The 14,944-nt window shown below is 40.5% G+C and overlaps 1 protein-coding gene across 1 annotated transcript; it reads left to right on the plus strand.

Moving 5' to 3' along the window:
* Positions 1-45: 45 nt before the first annotated feature.
* On the plus strand, positions 46-11,507 carry PSMA3 (proteasome 20S subunit alpha 3). The gene is made up of 11 exons (XM_032188044.1): positions 46-128; positions 844-926; positions 1,707-1,830; positions 2,826-2,927; positions 3,054-3,127; positions 3,695-3,767; positions 4,717-4,782; positions 8,300-8,346; positions 10,503-10,570; positions 10,710-10,774; positions 11,312-11,507. The coding sequence occupies exons 1-11, from the start codon at positions 108-110 to the stop codon at positions 11,354-11,356; spliced, it is 768 nt and encodes a 255-aa protein (XP_032043935.1). The 5' UTR covers positions 46-107; the 3' UTR covers positions 11,357-11,507.
* Positions 11,508-14,944: the final 3,437 nt, after the last annotated feature.

Raw genomic sequence — 14,944 nt, forward strand, 5'->3', positions numbered from 1 at the left:
CGCCCCTCCCGCCCAGCCTTCCTCCAGGCCGTAGTTTTGGCCAATGGGAGCGCGGCTTGTTGGGCGGTGGGGAGCGTGAGGGGGCTCGGTCGGGCTGTGGTGCCGCCATGAGCTCCATCGGCACCGGGGTGAGGGGAGGGGGGGACGGGGACCGGGACCGGGAGGGGGCGGCGGGAGGAGGCTGCGCGGCCCCGGGGAGGCTGCGAGGGGAGCGGGGAGCGAGGGGACGGGGCTGTGCTGAGTCACGGCTGGGCCCGCGGCTCCCACAGCGGCTGTGGGGCCGGGCCCGGGTTTGGGGCCCTCGGAACCGCGGGGATGGGGAGCGAGAGGCCTGAGGGGGTGGGAAGAGGGGGCTCAAGGCAGAGCTCGGTGCTCTCTGCAGGTACCTGGAAGGGGTGGGGAGCTGGGGGTCGGCCTCTGCTCACAGGTAACTGGTGATGGGACCAGGGAATGGCCTCGAGTTGTGCCAGGGGAGGTTGAGGTGGGAAATGAGGAGACATTTCTGCTCAGAGAGCAGGCAGGCGTTGGGACGGGTTGCCCAGGGAGGTGGGGGAGTCCCCGTCCCTGGGGGTGTTCAGGGGAAGGTTGGGCCTGGTGCCTGGGGACATGGTTTGGTGGTGACACTGGTGGTAGGGGAATGGACCAGATGATTCTGGATGTCCCTTTCAACCCTATTGATTCTGTGATTCCTGCACTGTACTGCACGGAGCACCCTCCTGATAATACTTAATCCCCACAAATGTCCCACAAGTGTCAGTCTTACGTTTTTAAATAGACCTGCTCTGAAAATAACGGGATGCTGTAATAACACCCTTTTGCTGAGTACCGCGTTTTCTTCCTCAGTATGACCTGTCAGCTTCGACGTTTTCTCCCGATGGCAGAGTGTTTCAGGTTGAATATGCGATGAAAGCTGTGGAGAACAGTAGGTAAGATACCACTGCCTGCATTGCTGCTTGTTGGATGGCCGTTATTAAAGCGATGTAATTGGATTAGGCAAGCATGATGGCATTGCAGATGGAACTAATTTTAATGTCATTTTAAGCAACAATGTCCCTAGCTTCATTTTACAAGGCATCAAATTAGGCATAAAAGTAGAATAACAGCTTGTGCTTGCTTTGCAGTTTGGTAGGAGTGGGCATCTTGTGGAGAATGCAAAAGAAGACAGTAAAATTGCTCATCTGTGTTAAGGCAATAAAATCCTATGCTTTGGGGCAAAATCTGGATGCAAACTGAGTCACTGAAAGCCTGACGTGCTCAAAGCCTCATTAATTTTTGATGCCGCCTTTGCATTCATCAAGAACTTGAGGACATACAAGTTCTCTGAAAGCTACTTCAGCTTCTTTGGGAGCGTCTGTCTTCTTTCAAGTACATGCAAGGGAAAGCTGTGAGGCAAAAACTCCAACTGCGAGGTAGCAACAAGAAGCTGATGGATTAGCGAGGCATGGGCTGGCTCACCCGAGTGCCAAATAAGGATCAGTGAAACGTTTGTGTGGGGACTTGTCAGCCAGCTCTACCTTCCTCTGAGGAAATATTGATATGCTTAGTCTGCTGTTTTCCCCCTCCTCCCCCTTGTTGTCTTCAGTCGTGGGGTTGTAACAGATCTACTTCTGTGGAAATTATGTTGCAGTTTTAGTATTTTGTGAATTCTTCACTAGTTACACTACGGTTTGGTTCTGTGTGAGACTTCCATTTCTCTTGTCTTTCAGTACAGCAATTGGGATAAGATGCAAGGATGGCGTCGTTTTTGGAGTAGAGAAACTGGTTCTGTCCAAGCTGTACGAGGAGGGTTCCAATAAACGTCTCTTCAATGTTGACCGACACGTTGGAATGGTGAGTTACAATTTAATTTCTCATAATCGGAAAGGGACTTCCTGCTTAAAAGGAGAAATAGATACACCTGAGAATCACTAATGAAGATAGTAAGTTATGCTAAGATTTGTGTCTACATAAAAACGCTGTAGAGACTTTGACTGTTTTTCTGTAATTTATTCTTGATTGCACACACATAAAGTTCTAAATGTAAAATAGAAAACTTGTACGTGTTCTGAGGCTGTTAAAAATTTCTTGGAAGTTTTTTTCAGCAGTCCAGTTGCTCAAACTTGAATATGAACATAAATCCATTCCTTTTATGTAGTAAAGAAAAGAGGTGTGGTAAGAGGGAAAATACTGCAATAACACTTGAGTGCAAGATTCTTTTCCTTCTTAATGGTCTGAGAGTCAGCTGAATTCTGTCAAGGCTGACAACAATTACTGGCTAATCCGTACCAGTGATGTCAGGATGACACCCAGTAGTGGCTGCTGGGTGACAAAAATACACGAAGCTGTATTTACTGGTGATGTCACCGGTATCGGGGAGAGAACTGGATTTTTTTTCTAATCTAGGCTGTCATACAAAACGGGGACAAAGAAAGGACATTGCTATGGATGTCTTGTGAAGTGTTATATGAAGTATTACACCAAACTATATGTTATGTATAATACATGACATGTTGGCAGTTAATACTCATGTTATGAATACTTCGTATGAAATATGAATATCAATATCAATACTTCATATGAAATATGAAATATTGCTTGGATTAATATAGTCCTGGCAAATCAGAAGACACTACTTAAAATGAAGATAATTTTAGTTATTAATTTTTCCTAGAGAAAAATTCTATACTGTGTTAGAATCTAATCATCTTGACATGGCTTGATTGAACTCAGCTGTAATAACTAATACGTAGAATTCAGTAAAGATCTTAGTTAAGTCACGTGATTAGACTTCTCAAAAGTTTTCTGTAAGAAATGGTTGGGCTAGCTGTTGGGCATTCTCATTTCAGGCAGTAGCAGGACTTCTGGCCGATGCTCGCTCTTTGGCAGACATAGCCAGAGAAGAGGCTTCCAACTTTAGATCTAACTACGGCTATGATATCCCACTGAAGGTAAGAAATGGGCACAGCTTCTGTAGGGTTCTTTGTTTTCTTTGTCTTGACTCTGAGAATTAAATTCTAGTACTTGAGGCTTACTTACTCCTTCAAATAAAGACATTAATTTTTGTTTCCACTTAGCATCTTGCAGACAGAGTGGCCATGTACGTGCACGCATACACTCTGTACAGTGCCGTCAGACCTTTCGGTTGCAGGTAAGTCTTTTGAAAATGTTTGTAAGGATCTTGTTTCACACCTGCTGGAACTAGTTAGACCAGCTGAAGCCTTTTTCAAACTTGGTGTTAGTAACCTAGGAGTCATTTTGTAAACAGATCCCTCCTTTTTTTTATGTGTGGAAAAACTTATGGGATAAAATTCATGTTCGTATGAGGGAACACCAAGCTTCCAGGTGGATCACTTGCCTGTCCTTCAGTTTTAAAGCTGAGGCAGTTTAAAGAGTTAAATCTGGGGCAGTCCTGAAAGCAGAACTTTCCTCTGTGATCATCCTGCTTACCCTCAGAGATAAAGAAGAGGTTAGAGCTGCCATGCAGCTACAACACAAAAGGACTAATAGGCTGAGATCTAGTTACAGATCGAGTAAAATGTTTCTTGCAAGTTGCACATGCTTTGGTGTCGTGATCACACTAAGCCGTTCACTTAATAGAATGGAGCAGAACAGAAGGAGTTAGGCACCAAGAAGAATGTAGGAAACCTGGTTTAGTCTTCATAGTTGTGTGCGTTGGTAGAAGAAATGTCTCTAATTTCCCTTTTTTCTCAATCAGTTTCATGTTGGGGTCCTATGATAACGATGATGGTGCGCAGCTGTACATGATTGATCCATCGGGAGTTTCATACGTGAGTGTGTCAGAAATATTTCCATCTTAGTGTAAGTTCCCCCTTTAAAAGCTCCTAATTTGGAAACCAGTAAGTGCCATTCCAGAAGTGCTCTTAATTGTTGCTATCTTCCCCTGGGAAGATCTCCAGTGGATCGCTGCCTAAGATGAACAGAGCTGTTGTTTTTTTTTTTCTTTTGCATGCCTTTGTTAAACAGACATTGTCTATTTATTGTAAGTAGCGCAGTCTCCATGAAACTCATTTTTTAAAGCTTGTCTCTCAGAAATTTGGTAGCTCATTCTACCTGGTTATATCCAATGAAAATCCCCACACGTTACCCCAGAAAAAATGAGTATTGTAGTGATGCCCCGTTCACAAAATACTTTGTGTATGAGAGAGGTTTAGATAAACAAGGGCTGCTGCTCTGATGCTGGCTGCTAACAGCAAGTCAAATCAAAATGGGTACTTCTCTTTGTCTCTTCAACTTTGTGTTACACACAGGATGGTACTTTTTTTTTTTTTTTTTTTAATTTCAATATGTCTAATAGTGTAACTCTTGAGAGGAACAAAAGTGCTCAATTTTACGTGCTTACACTTCAATGTATTTTCGTGGTAGGTGGGGTTTTTGTGTTTGATTTTTACACACACACACACACACACCGTGGAACTTCTCTAGTTTGCTTTTCTTTTTAATTACAGTAGATGATCTGTTGCAACAAATTGAACAGACTTGTTTCTGCCCAGAGCAACTACTGAGCAATTTTCTGTCAATGGTGGCAGTATTTAATCTAGTAATTGGATTCTGTTCTCCAGTTTAGAAATCTTACTTGAAACAGAATACCAAGGTTTACGGTGTATTTGCCTTATTATTATGGGAGTGGGGTTGGGGGGTACATATGTAATGGTAAGAACTGTAGAGGACATAGTATTTAACTAAACTTTTTTGTTTCTTTTTTTTTTTTTTCTTCAGGGTTATTGGGGGTGTGCCATTGGTAAAGCCAGGCAGGCTGCAAAAACAGAAATTGAAAAACTTCAGGTACGATGTTCTAGTTCTATTCTGTCATTTCAAGGCAAATATTCCTACCTTATTAGTTTTTTGGAATCCTAACATATGCAGGATACAAGAGAAGCAGAAGAAATATCTTGTAGATTGTTTTGGCCTCAATTATAATATTTCTGAAGTCTTGCCCCTGGGCAACGGGTAGTCCATAGGGAGTCCACATTTTTTAAATAGGAAGCATGACCATACACTGCCATGCATGCCAGCAAACACTCATTGAATTCATATAAAAACACAATAAAGTTTTCTAGTTGTGAATGAAAGCCTTAGGGCAGCATTGTACAGGGTGGTGTATCTATTTTTTTCCCAAAGGTTTTAGATGATCTTTTTCTTTAAAAAGTTGAAAAAAGCTGGTCTCATTAAGGACAGTGAGTGAAACTGCAGAATATTGACCAACCACTGGAATATTATGACTTGAAAATGTTAATGGAGAAAAAGAAAATCCTTGCCAGCTAAGACAGTGTTTCCCAGCTAGCTGATCTTGAGGTACTGTCTCTTATCCCTTTCTGTTTTTTCTCCTTTTCTTCCTTTTTCTTCTCCTTTCCTCTGGCTGCTTGTTGTTGCTGACAGTAATACACTCCCCAAAACATCTGTTATATCTGATGAAGAGGACTTTAGTGCTGTGAATGCTAGAGGGAATAAACTATGTGGCATGCTGTCACGGACAACAAAAAGGGCAGTTTCTGTTCAGCATTTCTTGCTTGTGCAATACTGTAATTAATTTTGTGAAGTGCTACAAGAAAGTTCTGTGGATGCACACTGAGAAGCTGTTTCATAGCCTTCTGAATGAGCGTGTAGACAGTTAGCTATGTGAAACTGGTCCATGGAGAGAAGCTGACTGAAATGTATCAGTGTGCCTTAAGATGACTTAGAGTTAGGTTGGAACCCTGGAAGACTTCTGTCCTCCTCTTGGGTTGTAGCATTTGAATCGCTTGGAAGCAGAGACAGCATGGGGCAGTTCTGCTCTTGGCCTGTTTGTTGTAATTCTTATTAATTCTTACTGTAATTTTTGAGTGTTATTTATAGTTTTGATCTACAAAAGTACATCACAGCTGTTCATTGAAAAAATCAAGTTCATCTGGTTGTTACAGTCTTAAGAATAGTCCATTTCTGAAAAATAACAGGAAAATTGAAAATATTCCTAGACACGATTCATTCGATCTTGAATGTGGACAGGTGCTTTAACACCAAAGTAAAGGTTGGAGTCCTATAGGATGATCTGATCTTGATACTGGAATCATGGCATCTGAGAAATCATTGTTTCAATTTCCACATGTGCAAACTGACATAAAGATAATATGCTGAGTAATAGATAATTTACCAAAAAAAATTCACTGCAGTGCTATGATTTTCAAAACCTTTATTGCTTGATATTCGTGCAGCTAATTAGTGTTTCCTATGAATTGTAGCACAAGGAAGAGTGCTGTGCCACACAGCACAACTGCGTTGATTTATTCAATGGCTTGTTTGCAGAATGCCTTCAGTAAGGCGTGTGATCCTGTCAGAGCAGTGTGAACCAAGCGCAGTCTTGCATGCTGATTCTTTTTGTTAACTGTAAACTGGGCAGGTTCCCAGGGCAGAGTTAATTTTGCTAAGATGAATTTCTGATCGAGTGACAAAACTGAAGTGGGAAGACAGATGCGCACGAGCTTTTGTGGGGTGATTTGCCTATTGACTAAGACTCTCACCCATGGAAGAAGTGACTACGGGTGGGAAGTTAGAGGCATGCATGTAGGCATAACCTTAAAACCTGCCTTACAGGTACTGCGGAGCAAAGGCTGTATCTGGGAGGGGACGTAGCATGCGAAACCCTCGTGTGCAGCTTACGCTGCAAGTGAAAAACACTGCAGGGATCACACCTATTGCGTATTACGCAAACACTTCCTAATCTTCAGCTGCAGGAAAGCCTGTGATCACATGGAGAGGATTTGAATCTTTTCATCTCTTCTACAGTGCTTCTCAAACATCTCCAGATACTATTTAAAATCTTTTAGTATATAGACATAATTGTAATTAACCCTTGTGATAAACCATTATGGTGTTTCCTATTATTGTCTGTAGAGTTAATGTTATCTAGGATGGGAAAAGGATCATGGCAAAAGATTAACTGAACCTCCAAGTTTTGACTTGTAAATGTGCATGATGGTAACAGACCTTTGGGTTTTCCTGGTTCACTGCCAAGTTCATACGCATAAACGCACACGGTCATTTAAATGTTTGTGTAACGCAAATTGTACTTGTAAATAGCAGAGTGTCAGCGGCTGCGTTACAGATTGAGTGTCACAAGCGTAAGGGCTGGCACAATGGATGTCTGTTTAGGAAACTTCTTGGAATGCAAATATGATGGCACGTCCGTCTGACCAGGCATGTTCCTTTTTCCCTGCCCATTGCTTACTCAGGCGTGTGCTTTACCCCTAGAAAGTGCAGTGAGCTTCAACGTGAACAAAGGACTGTTGTCGTCTTAAGTCCTTCACCCATGTCTCAAAACTAACTTCTGTACAGGAGCTTTGAAAACTTTTTGAAAGTCTGACAGAGATGGTAAACTACATAAGTAGTGCGTTTTACTCTGAGCTCAGTGTAGATAATGGGAAAAAACAGAAATAACTTTGAACTTGAATATCACTTTATGCTAGGGAAAGTGTCAGTAAAATGTGTAATGAATTGGTCTGTATCCTGTGTCTGAGGGCCCATGGGTTTCAATTAAAACCACCAGGTGTGTTTTTGTGAGTGATAGATCAACAGCTGATGTTTGTTTGGTTGGTGCAAATGAAACATTGAGAAAGGAAATAAGTTTGAAATGAGATTAATCTTGCATTAATGAAATACAGTGGTCCAAAAGAGTTGACTGGCAAGAGATTTGATCTGCAGAATATGAGTTTGTCACAGAAATTGGGATGAGACTTTATTCTGATTAACTATGAAGCTGTCAGAAGACTGAGAGGTAGCAGTGAAAAAATACAAAATGAGTTGCCGATACCTTCCTCAGCCACGTAGTTGGTTGTTAACACCCTACCAGTATTCCCCTCTTTGGGCATCACTTACAAGTCAGACTTGCTTGCAACAGTATGTTGGTAAGAGCTAAAGTATTAGTGTGCTACCTAGAAAGAGTATGGATGTTGTACGTGAAAATACCATGCCTCCTCCATACTGTATGTGTGGGGATTTTACAGTAGTTTATCAGAAAGCATCTAAGAATGAGACAAGCTTTGATCATGTTACAGGTAGTTGTTACAGGTAGCTGTTCAGTTTCTAAGCTTCCAGATTAAGTACTTTAAAGTGGGGAGTCTTTCACACTCACATTTTATTTAAGGAACATTCAAGTATAAAATTATTCACTGGAAGAATGGCTTGCATGTAGTAGGTTGAACAAAAGTGAAAGATGCACTTGTAGAGAATAACAGCAAGCCCATTAGGTATGTGCGCACTCATTTTCTGGCCTTGTGGAAATGAAAAACTGGACGTTCTTTTAAGCTGTGTATTTTTTTGCCCACAGATGAAGGAAATGACCTGCCGTGATGTTGTTAAAGAGGTTGCGAAAATGTAAGTCTCCAACCTGTTTTTCCAAGTTGACAAAAATTGGTACTGCTGAACTTGCTATGGTTTCAAACTGAGACTGTTCCTTTTAAATGTAGTACCAGGTTTCACTTCTCTTAGATGCGTGCTCACGTTGACTCTAGTATATTACTATTTTTCCTCTTGTGAGGTGGGACATGCTACCCAAATACTGCAAAATGACAAAGGATGCAAAAAATATGCTTGTTATCTCTGCTACTCGTTATAGGTGCAGTTTTGTAGCAGCAGTGGGTTAAAGCTTAAACTGTCTGAACATAGTCACTGGTTTTAAAATACATAAACTAAGTGACAGCTGGGAGAAACTCAGTGTCCTGGTCCTGAAGAGGTGCATACTGTGTTGTGCAGATTGTTCAATCACCTGGGGCTTCAGACATGAAGTAGCAGGCCAAAAATGAAACTGAGGTCTCTGACGTAGCATTCTTATTTTCCTAAAAGATTCAAGCGCTTGAAAAAGAAACACGGTAAACTCCTTGTTTAAAGAGGTTTACGGGGTATAGCTGTTTTCATTTCACTGATGAGGTTCATACCACATGAAGATGCGGGAAGTACTGAACTTGCTAACCTACTGGGCAGTTCGTTTACTGATGCAATTTAAGATGATGCATCAGTGACCTCATCACCTGAACTTGCTAATGCCATTCCACGAACTCAGAGTATAGCATGCTGAGTGGCATGGTTGCAAATCACATACTAGTAAGGGGAGAAAAGAGACCAGGAAGACTTGTGCTAGGTAGTGCACGAATTGGCCAGTAGTAATCTTGAAAATACTTTGTGAATTATCATTTTCAAACAAATACAAGTATCCCTCAGCTACCTACAACGCTTAATGTTTTCCAGAGACATGTCTGTGCTTGTCACATCTGATACTGATCTCAGGCGTTTTATGGCTATTACTTAGAAGGTTATAAGGAAGGAACAAATGTTTCCATCGTTTGTGTTGCAGCCTGTGAGTGTATTGCAGTTTGTGTCAGAGGCCATCGTGGTAGCAGCGAAAGGAAAGAATGTGTGGACTCTTCTTGAAACCTAACAAGGACTGATTCTAAAACTGTACAAAAGAGGCACAGATTTTCAAGTGCTCAGAAGCCTTCTGTTCTTTAATTCAGCCTCAGCTCAAAACTTAACAGCAATTCTAGGTACAGTTCAGTTTTCTTCTAGCTTAAAGCTAGTCCCTAGTAGCATTTAGCAAGATACCAAACAATTTAATCATTTTTTTAAATCCCGAAGTACTTGCCAGAGTCCAAAGTAATGATTTCTTCAAGAGCTCATGGTAGTACACTTTATTGCATAAAGCTTGTAAGCAGTGTAACACCTAAGAAAGGGTGTAGGTGAATCTTGTAGGTTATCATTAAGTGCAGTCTGACAGCGACACAGGGGTGTCAAGAAGGTAAGCATATAGTATTTCCTTGGACACCCCCATTAACTTTGTTCTCCTATATATTTGTTTCACAATACTTTTATCAAACTTTAATTAGAAGTAGTTATTGTGTCACTAGAGGCATCCTTACTTCTTCCCTTGTCTCCCAGCTTTCTGTGATGATGGAAATAGCTGGTATCATTCAGCTTTTGGCTTCATGCTTTCTGAAACAAGCTAAGGAGCACTGCTTTCTCAATAAACAAAGCCTGAAGTTAGCATTTGCTGTAAGCATAGCAGTCAGGATGGAGAGCTCAATGTACAGGTTGCTAATTAGATACAAGATATGATGATGTTCAGATTTAGTCTTAAGTGTAAACTAAAGTAAGATTTACAGGAGAAATATATGATGCTGCTGGGACTGATCCAGCAGGAACAGACGATGCTGCCATGGTTTGGCAGTATCTGAATTCTAAATATCACTTTCTATAAAGGGCCTGCTGTCCTGTTTAAGATAACTTAAGCATCTCAACTAGATAAATAACTTGCATTTTAGCTGTATTAATTTAACATCCTGTTATGCTAACAGCCCTAGAATACTCTCTGATGTGCTCTTGTTTTTGTGGGGGATACACATAAGGGAAGGGTGAGGGAGAAAGCAGAGCATGTATTAACTGTAAGAACAGTTATTTCAACAGAACAAGAACTCTGTGAAAGGAAGAGAGTATATTTGACGTGTTGACAAATCTGTTCTAATATTACTTCTTTACAGAATCTACATAGTTCACGATGAAGTTAAAGATAAAGCTTTTGAGTTGGAACTCAGCTGGGTTGGAGAAGGTAATTGATTTCTAAACTTCTATAAACACTAAAAACTAAGTTCCTGTAACTGAAGTAAAATATTTGCTTCTTAACTTCTTTCTGTACATCAAGGTTTCTATATGAATTCTGCTTCAAATGCACCTCTTTTTATTTGCAGTAACCGGTGGAAAACACGAAATTGTTCCCAAAGACATAAGGGAAGAAGCAGAGAAGTACGCCAAGGTAAGATCCAACATCATTGTTGTCATCTCAGGGTTCCACTAGCCAAAGCTGGAATGGAATCAATCCACAGTAGGATTCCAGCATTGTGATGGCTGGAAAATGTAGAGTCATGCATCACTTATGTAGTAGCTGATATTCTGAAGAGAGAATTGAGACTTTTGCAGTGTAATCTAGAGAACTCTTTTAAAAACTATACTTCAGGAGGCTTGCACAGTTATTTCTCTTTCAGAAGTAAATATATTCCTCTTCAATAATGGTGTGAGTAGGAAAGGTAAAGTTATTGCAGTCAACATGACTTATTAAAAGACAAGCAGCTGGAGATAGCTAGCCCTCCAGCATTTAACAGCTTTATATTTGTTCTAGAAGTGGTAATGGTGCTCAGTGTTAAACTCCTAAAAATAGGAACTAGCCTGCTGAATACCAACCTTTGTACAGATTGAGAGGATTGTAAAGCGACAGCACAACTCCCTTTGCTTATTCCAGGCAAGCTGTAGAACAGCCATTAAACTATTCTTTTCATCAATTTGTTTTAAATAGGAATCTTTGAAAGAGGAAGATGAATCAGACGATGACAATATGTAACACATTGTTACTTCAGGACAAGTTCAACTTTTTTTTTTAAACTTAGTACAAGTTTGTTTATAATGTATTAAGCATGGGATGCTACTATGTACTCGCTGGAAAAAACTGAGTGACCAACTTGCACTAATAATAAATTTTCCATTTTACTGTCTGCTAGCTGTTATTTCAATATAGTGTAGGTCAGCGTTATCAAGAGGCAACTGTATTCCAAACTGTACAGTACTTCAAAACAGCCACTAGAAGGAAAGATGTTATCAGGTTGGCGTTGCTTCCTCTTACTTCAAAGTTTTGAGCTAGGCTAGGTACTGAAAAAGTCATCTGCTTAGAAATCTGATGAGTCTCCTGCTTACATTACCTAGTTTAGCAAACAGCAGAACTTGGTTAATCCTGCAAGTCATGATCTTGGTTAATCAAGTTCATCTGTCACCATAGTCCCTGATTCTGCTTGGCAGGAGACAACATACCTAGCTGTAAAAAAAAAAAAAAAAAAAAAAAAAAAAGCAGCTGCCAGTTTTAGTGATATACCCAGCTGACAACTTCAAACAGCCTGTGTAACAAACAGAAACGCAGGGGGAGAAAAAGCTTTAATCTGAAGTGTTAAGACCACACTAGGAAAAACAAACAATGTGAAGCACTTGAACACCAGTGCTTGTGTTAAGTTGTAAGGCTGAGATCTACTAAGCTGTGTAACTGGAATAAAAAAAAAAAAGTTCAAGTTTTCACAGCTTTATTCAGCTATGGTTACTTAAATCAGTTCTGAAGCAATAGTTAACTTTCCCGGGAACTGAAAACAAGCTTTCCTGCCCATTTCCCACACCCCTCCTCTTTCCTAGGAAAAGAGGCAGTATCTAGTCTAGTCACTTCAAAGTTTTCAAAGACAAGGCCTATTCACCACTTTAAAACTCTAAATGCAAGTCTTATACATTAAATTAAAATTCAGAGGTCATGTTTAATCCAAAAATGCACACTTTGCTAACAAATCAAATGCCTCAGCTTCAGTACTACATATTAGTAATGACAAGCCTATTAAAATGTTTCCTCCTAGTTTTTATCTTTCTGTGCTTCTGCTTTCTCTTTTCTAAAGGAATTATAGGATACAGCTAGTTGGTTTTTTTTTTTTTTGGCAAGGGAAAGAAAATGGAGATAGATGGGTCTGCATCAGTGCAGAATGACCATCGCAGCTTATGTTTGCTGCAGTCAAGCTGCATGAACTTTTGCTTCTGCCAGGCACAGCTTTCAAACTCTGCTAGAACTGTCAGGCCTCCCTGCACGGACATGAATGATGAGCATGATGGATAGCTTCAGTCAGCATTGTCTCCTGAGGCAACAGTGCAGTTGTTACACTGAGTCAGGGCTTAGTTCTGTATTGCATTCAGCTGGAATTTACTACTGAAGCTTGCTGCTGATTCAGCTCTTTGAGTCAGTGAGAGCCAGTTAGGGAACTAATCAGCAGTCTAAAGCATTTGCTGAGGGCTGAGCTTCCACTCACCATATGTAACAGGACTCCTTGATTCTCTTCAGGCTGTCTTTATTCTGCACCTGAAGTATTGCTGAATGGAAATTAAAAGCCATCCTTACATGGCTACAGGTGTCCCTCTAATCCTTTTAGTAAGAGCCATTCAGAACTAGGCCGAGGAAGTACAGCAGCCATACAAGTTCAGTTTCTGTTTTAAGTGAGAAGAACAATATCAGTCCTGCATGAAAAAAAATATTTCACCATGTTAAGATACAGGCAGGAACACAGCCACTTTGCTACTCAAGTTTCAGAGTGGATACTTATCAGAGAACAGAAGTTCCTTTGACAAAGCATGCTCTGGTTTGTTGCTTGTTGTGTAGAAAAGCCCAATGAGAAGCAATTTAAGAGATTACATGTTTCCAGTGAACTTACCTGTCATGGCAACGTTCAGTTAAACAATTCCAAGCTGAGTGTTACTGTCAGGTTTTAAGTTATCACAGAGAACTGACCTTCAGCTCTAGCAAGGAAAAAAGCCACTCCTCTTATTTTTATTGGCCCCAGATGGGGAAAGATAAAAAAGGCAAGAATTAGAAGGATCTTTTTTGGGGAAGTATATTAGCATTTATTCAGAAGCAGTAAAAATCAGAAGAAGTAATTACTGAACACACTGTTTTAGTAATACAATTTTCCTTAACATTTAAAAGGAAAACAGGAGAAACCTAGCAGGCTTCCAATGCATTAAGAATTGCTACCTTTGAGCAATAAGGCTTGTGGAACTTCAGAACTCATTTCTAGGCTAGAAGGATCCTCATTTCAGCAGAGAAACTATTGCAAACTCATTACAGCTACTGCTGTAGCCTTCACCTAGCTGCAGAAGTGCCCGCTGGGATAGCCAGTGAGACAACACTGCACTTTAATACTTAAGTAACATGCTTCAAATTAATAAAGAACACAATTATATACATTTGTGCAGTATCACTTTTCACTAGTTTAGTTTACAGCTGATAGGCTAAATGCCAGCCTTTGTGGATTCTGCTGCTAAGAATTAGTGTTGTTGCTGTGTCAAACAGTAAGTTGAGCAGAGGAAGAAGTCTTCCAAGAGAAGAAAATGGCAACACCAACTACATAAAAACTTGCAAATGCTGTAGGACAGCACAGCATTGTTAAACTTTGCTTAAATTAAGACCAGGTCTTATTTCTAAACATACAGAGCTGAGGCAAATCATTTGGTTGGAGCTAAGCTTGAGAAGGGCTAAAACTAGATGCAAGATCATCACATACACAAGGATTTGTTACAGAAATAAATTCGTTACAGTAAAAAAATCTGTAACAAATTTGTTACAGAAAAAGAGAGAGTATAAAAAACTCAACAGGAAAAGAACTTCCCTTTAGTAGGGGCCATTTCTTAAATACAGGCCTGGAAAAAACAAATATCTGGCTGTGTTATAGACACTCCATGAGAGGCCTGGAAATGGTTGATTTTGAGCTTAACATTGCAATGCAGAAGTACACTGCAAGGCTAAAAAATGGTTCCATGGTAAGGTAAATTTCTGAATCACAGGCTTAAATGAGCAAGAGGTGATTCTTAGCACTCATTTTGAATATTTCTGCCAGGAGTACTGGGAAGTTTCAGTTCTGAATTTAGCAGAAGAGCCTAATTAGCCCACACCATGGCAGCATTTCTTGCTGTGGGCTTAACAAGTAACCTTCTTGGTCTGGGCTCTGGCCATTTATGGGAATACATAATAGAGCAGAAAGTCAGATCCGCACTTGGAATGCATAACTGTAGTTCTTGCCATGCTGGAACACAACTTCAGAGTATTCATGGCAAATACTGTTGCTCGAGACCCAAAGCACATGCCCTAACAGCACAACAGAAAAGAGACTGTACAGAGCAACTCATCTCTTAGCTTAAAGTCATCCTTCCACCACAGGAAGGTTTAAGAAATACATAGATCTAGCAATGAACAAGAACGGATGTACAGTATAATCCTGCCTCTCACGTCTCACACACCCACTGATAGTTGTTCAGCACCTGATGAATCACTGCTCTGATATTTAGTACAACTGGGTACGTCACATTCCCTGTTACAATCGGTTAGTCAGCGAGTCCACGTACAGAGGCCTTGCTT

Source organism: Aythya fuligula, chromosome 5 (genome assembly GCF_009819795.1).
Source record: "Aythya fuligula isolate bAytFul2 chromosome 5, bAytFul2.pri, whole genome shotgun sequence".
NCBI lineage: Eukaryota > Metazoa > Chordata > Aves > Anseriformes > Anatidae > Aythya > Aythya fuligula.

Bases quoted from the DNA above. Each gene is read 5' to 3' on its own strand.
- PSMA3 (XM_032188044.1), top strand. From the start codon at position 108: ATGAGCTCCATCGGCACCGGG. The intron at 927-1,706 runs GTAAGATACCAC...CTTGTCTTTCAG, and splicing joins AAAGCTGTGGAGAACAGTAG to TACAGCAATTGGGATAAGAT. The intron at 1,831-2,825 runs GTGAGTTACAAT...TTCTCATTTCAG, and splicing joins TTGACCGACACGTTGGAATG to GCAGTAGCAGGACTTCTGGC.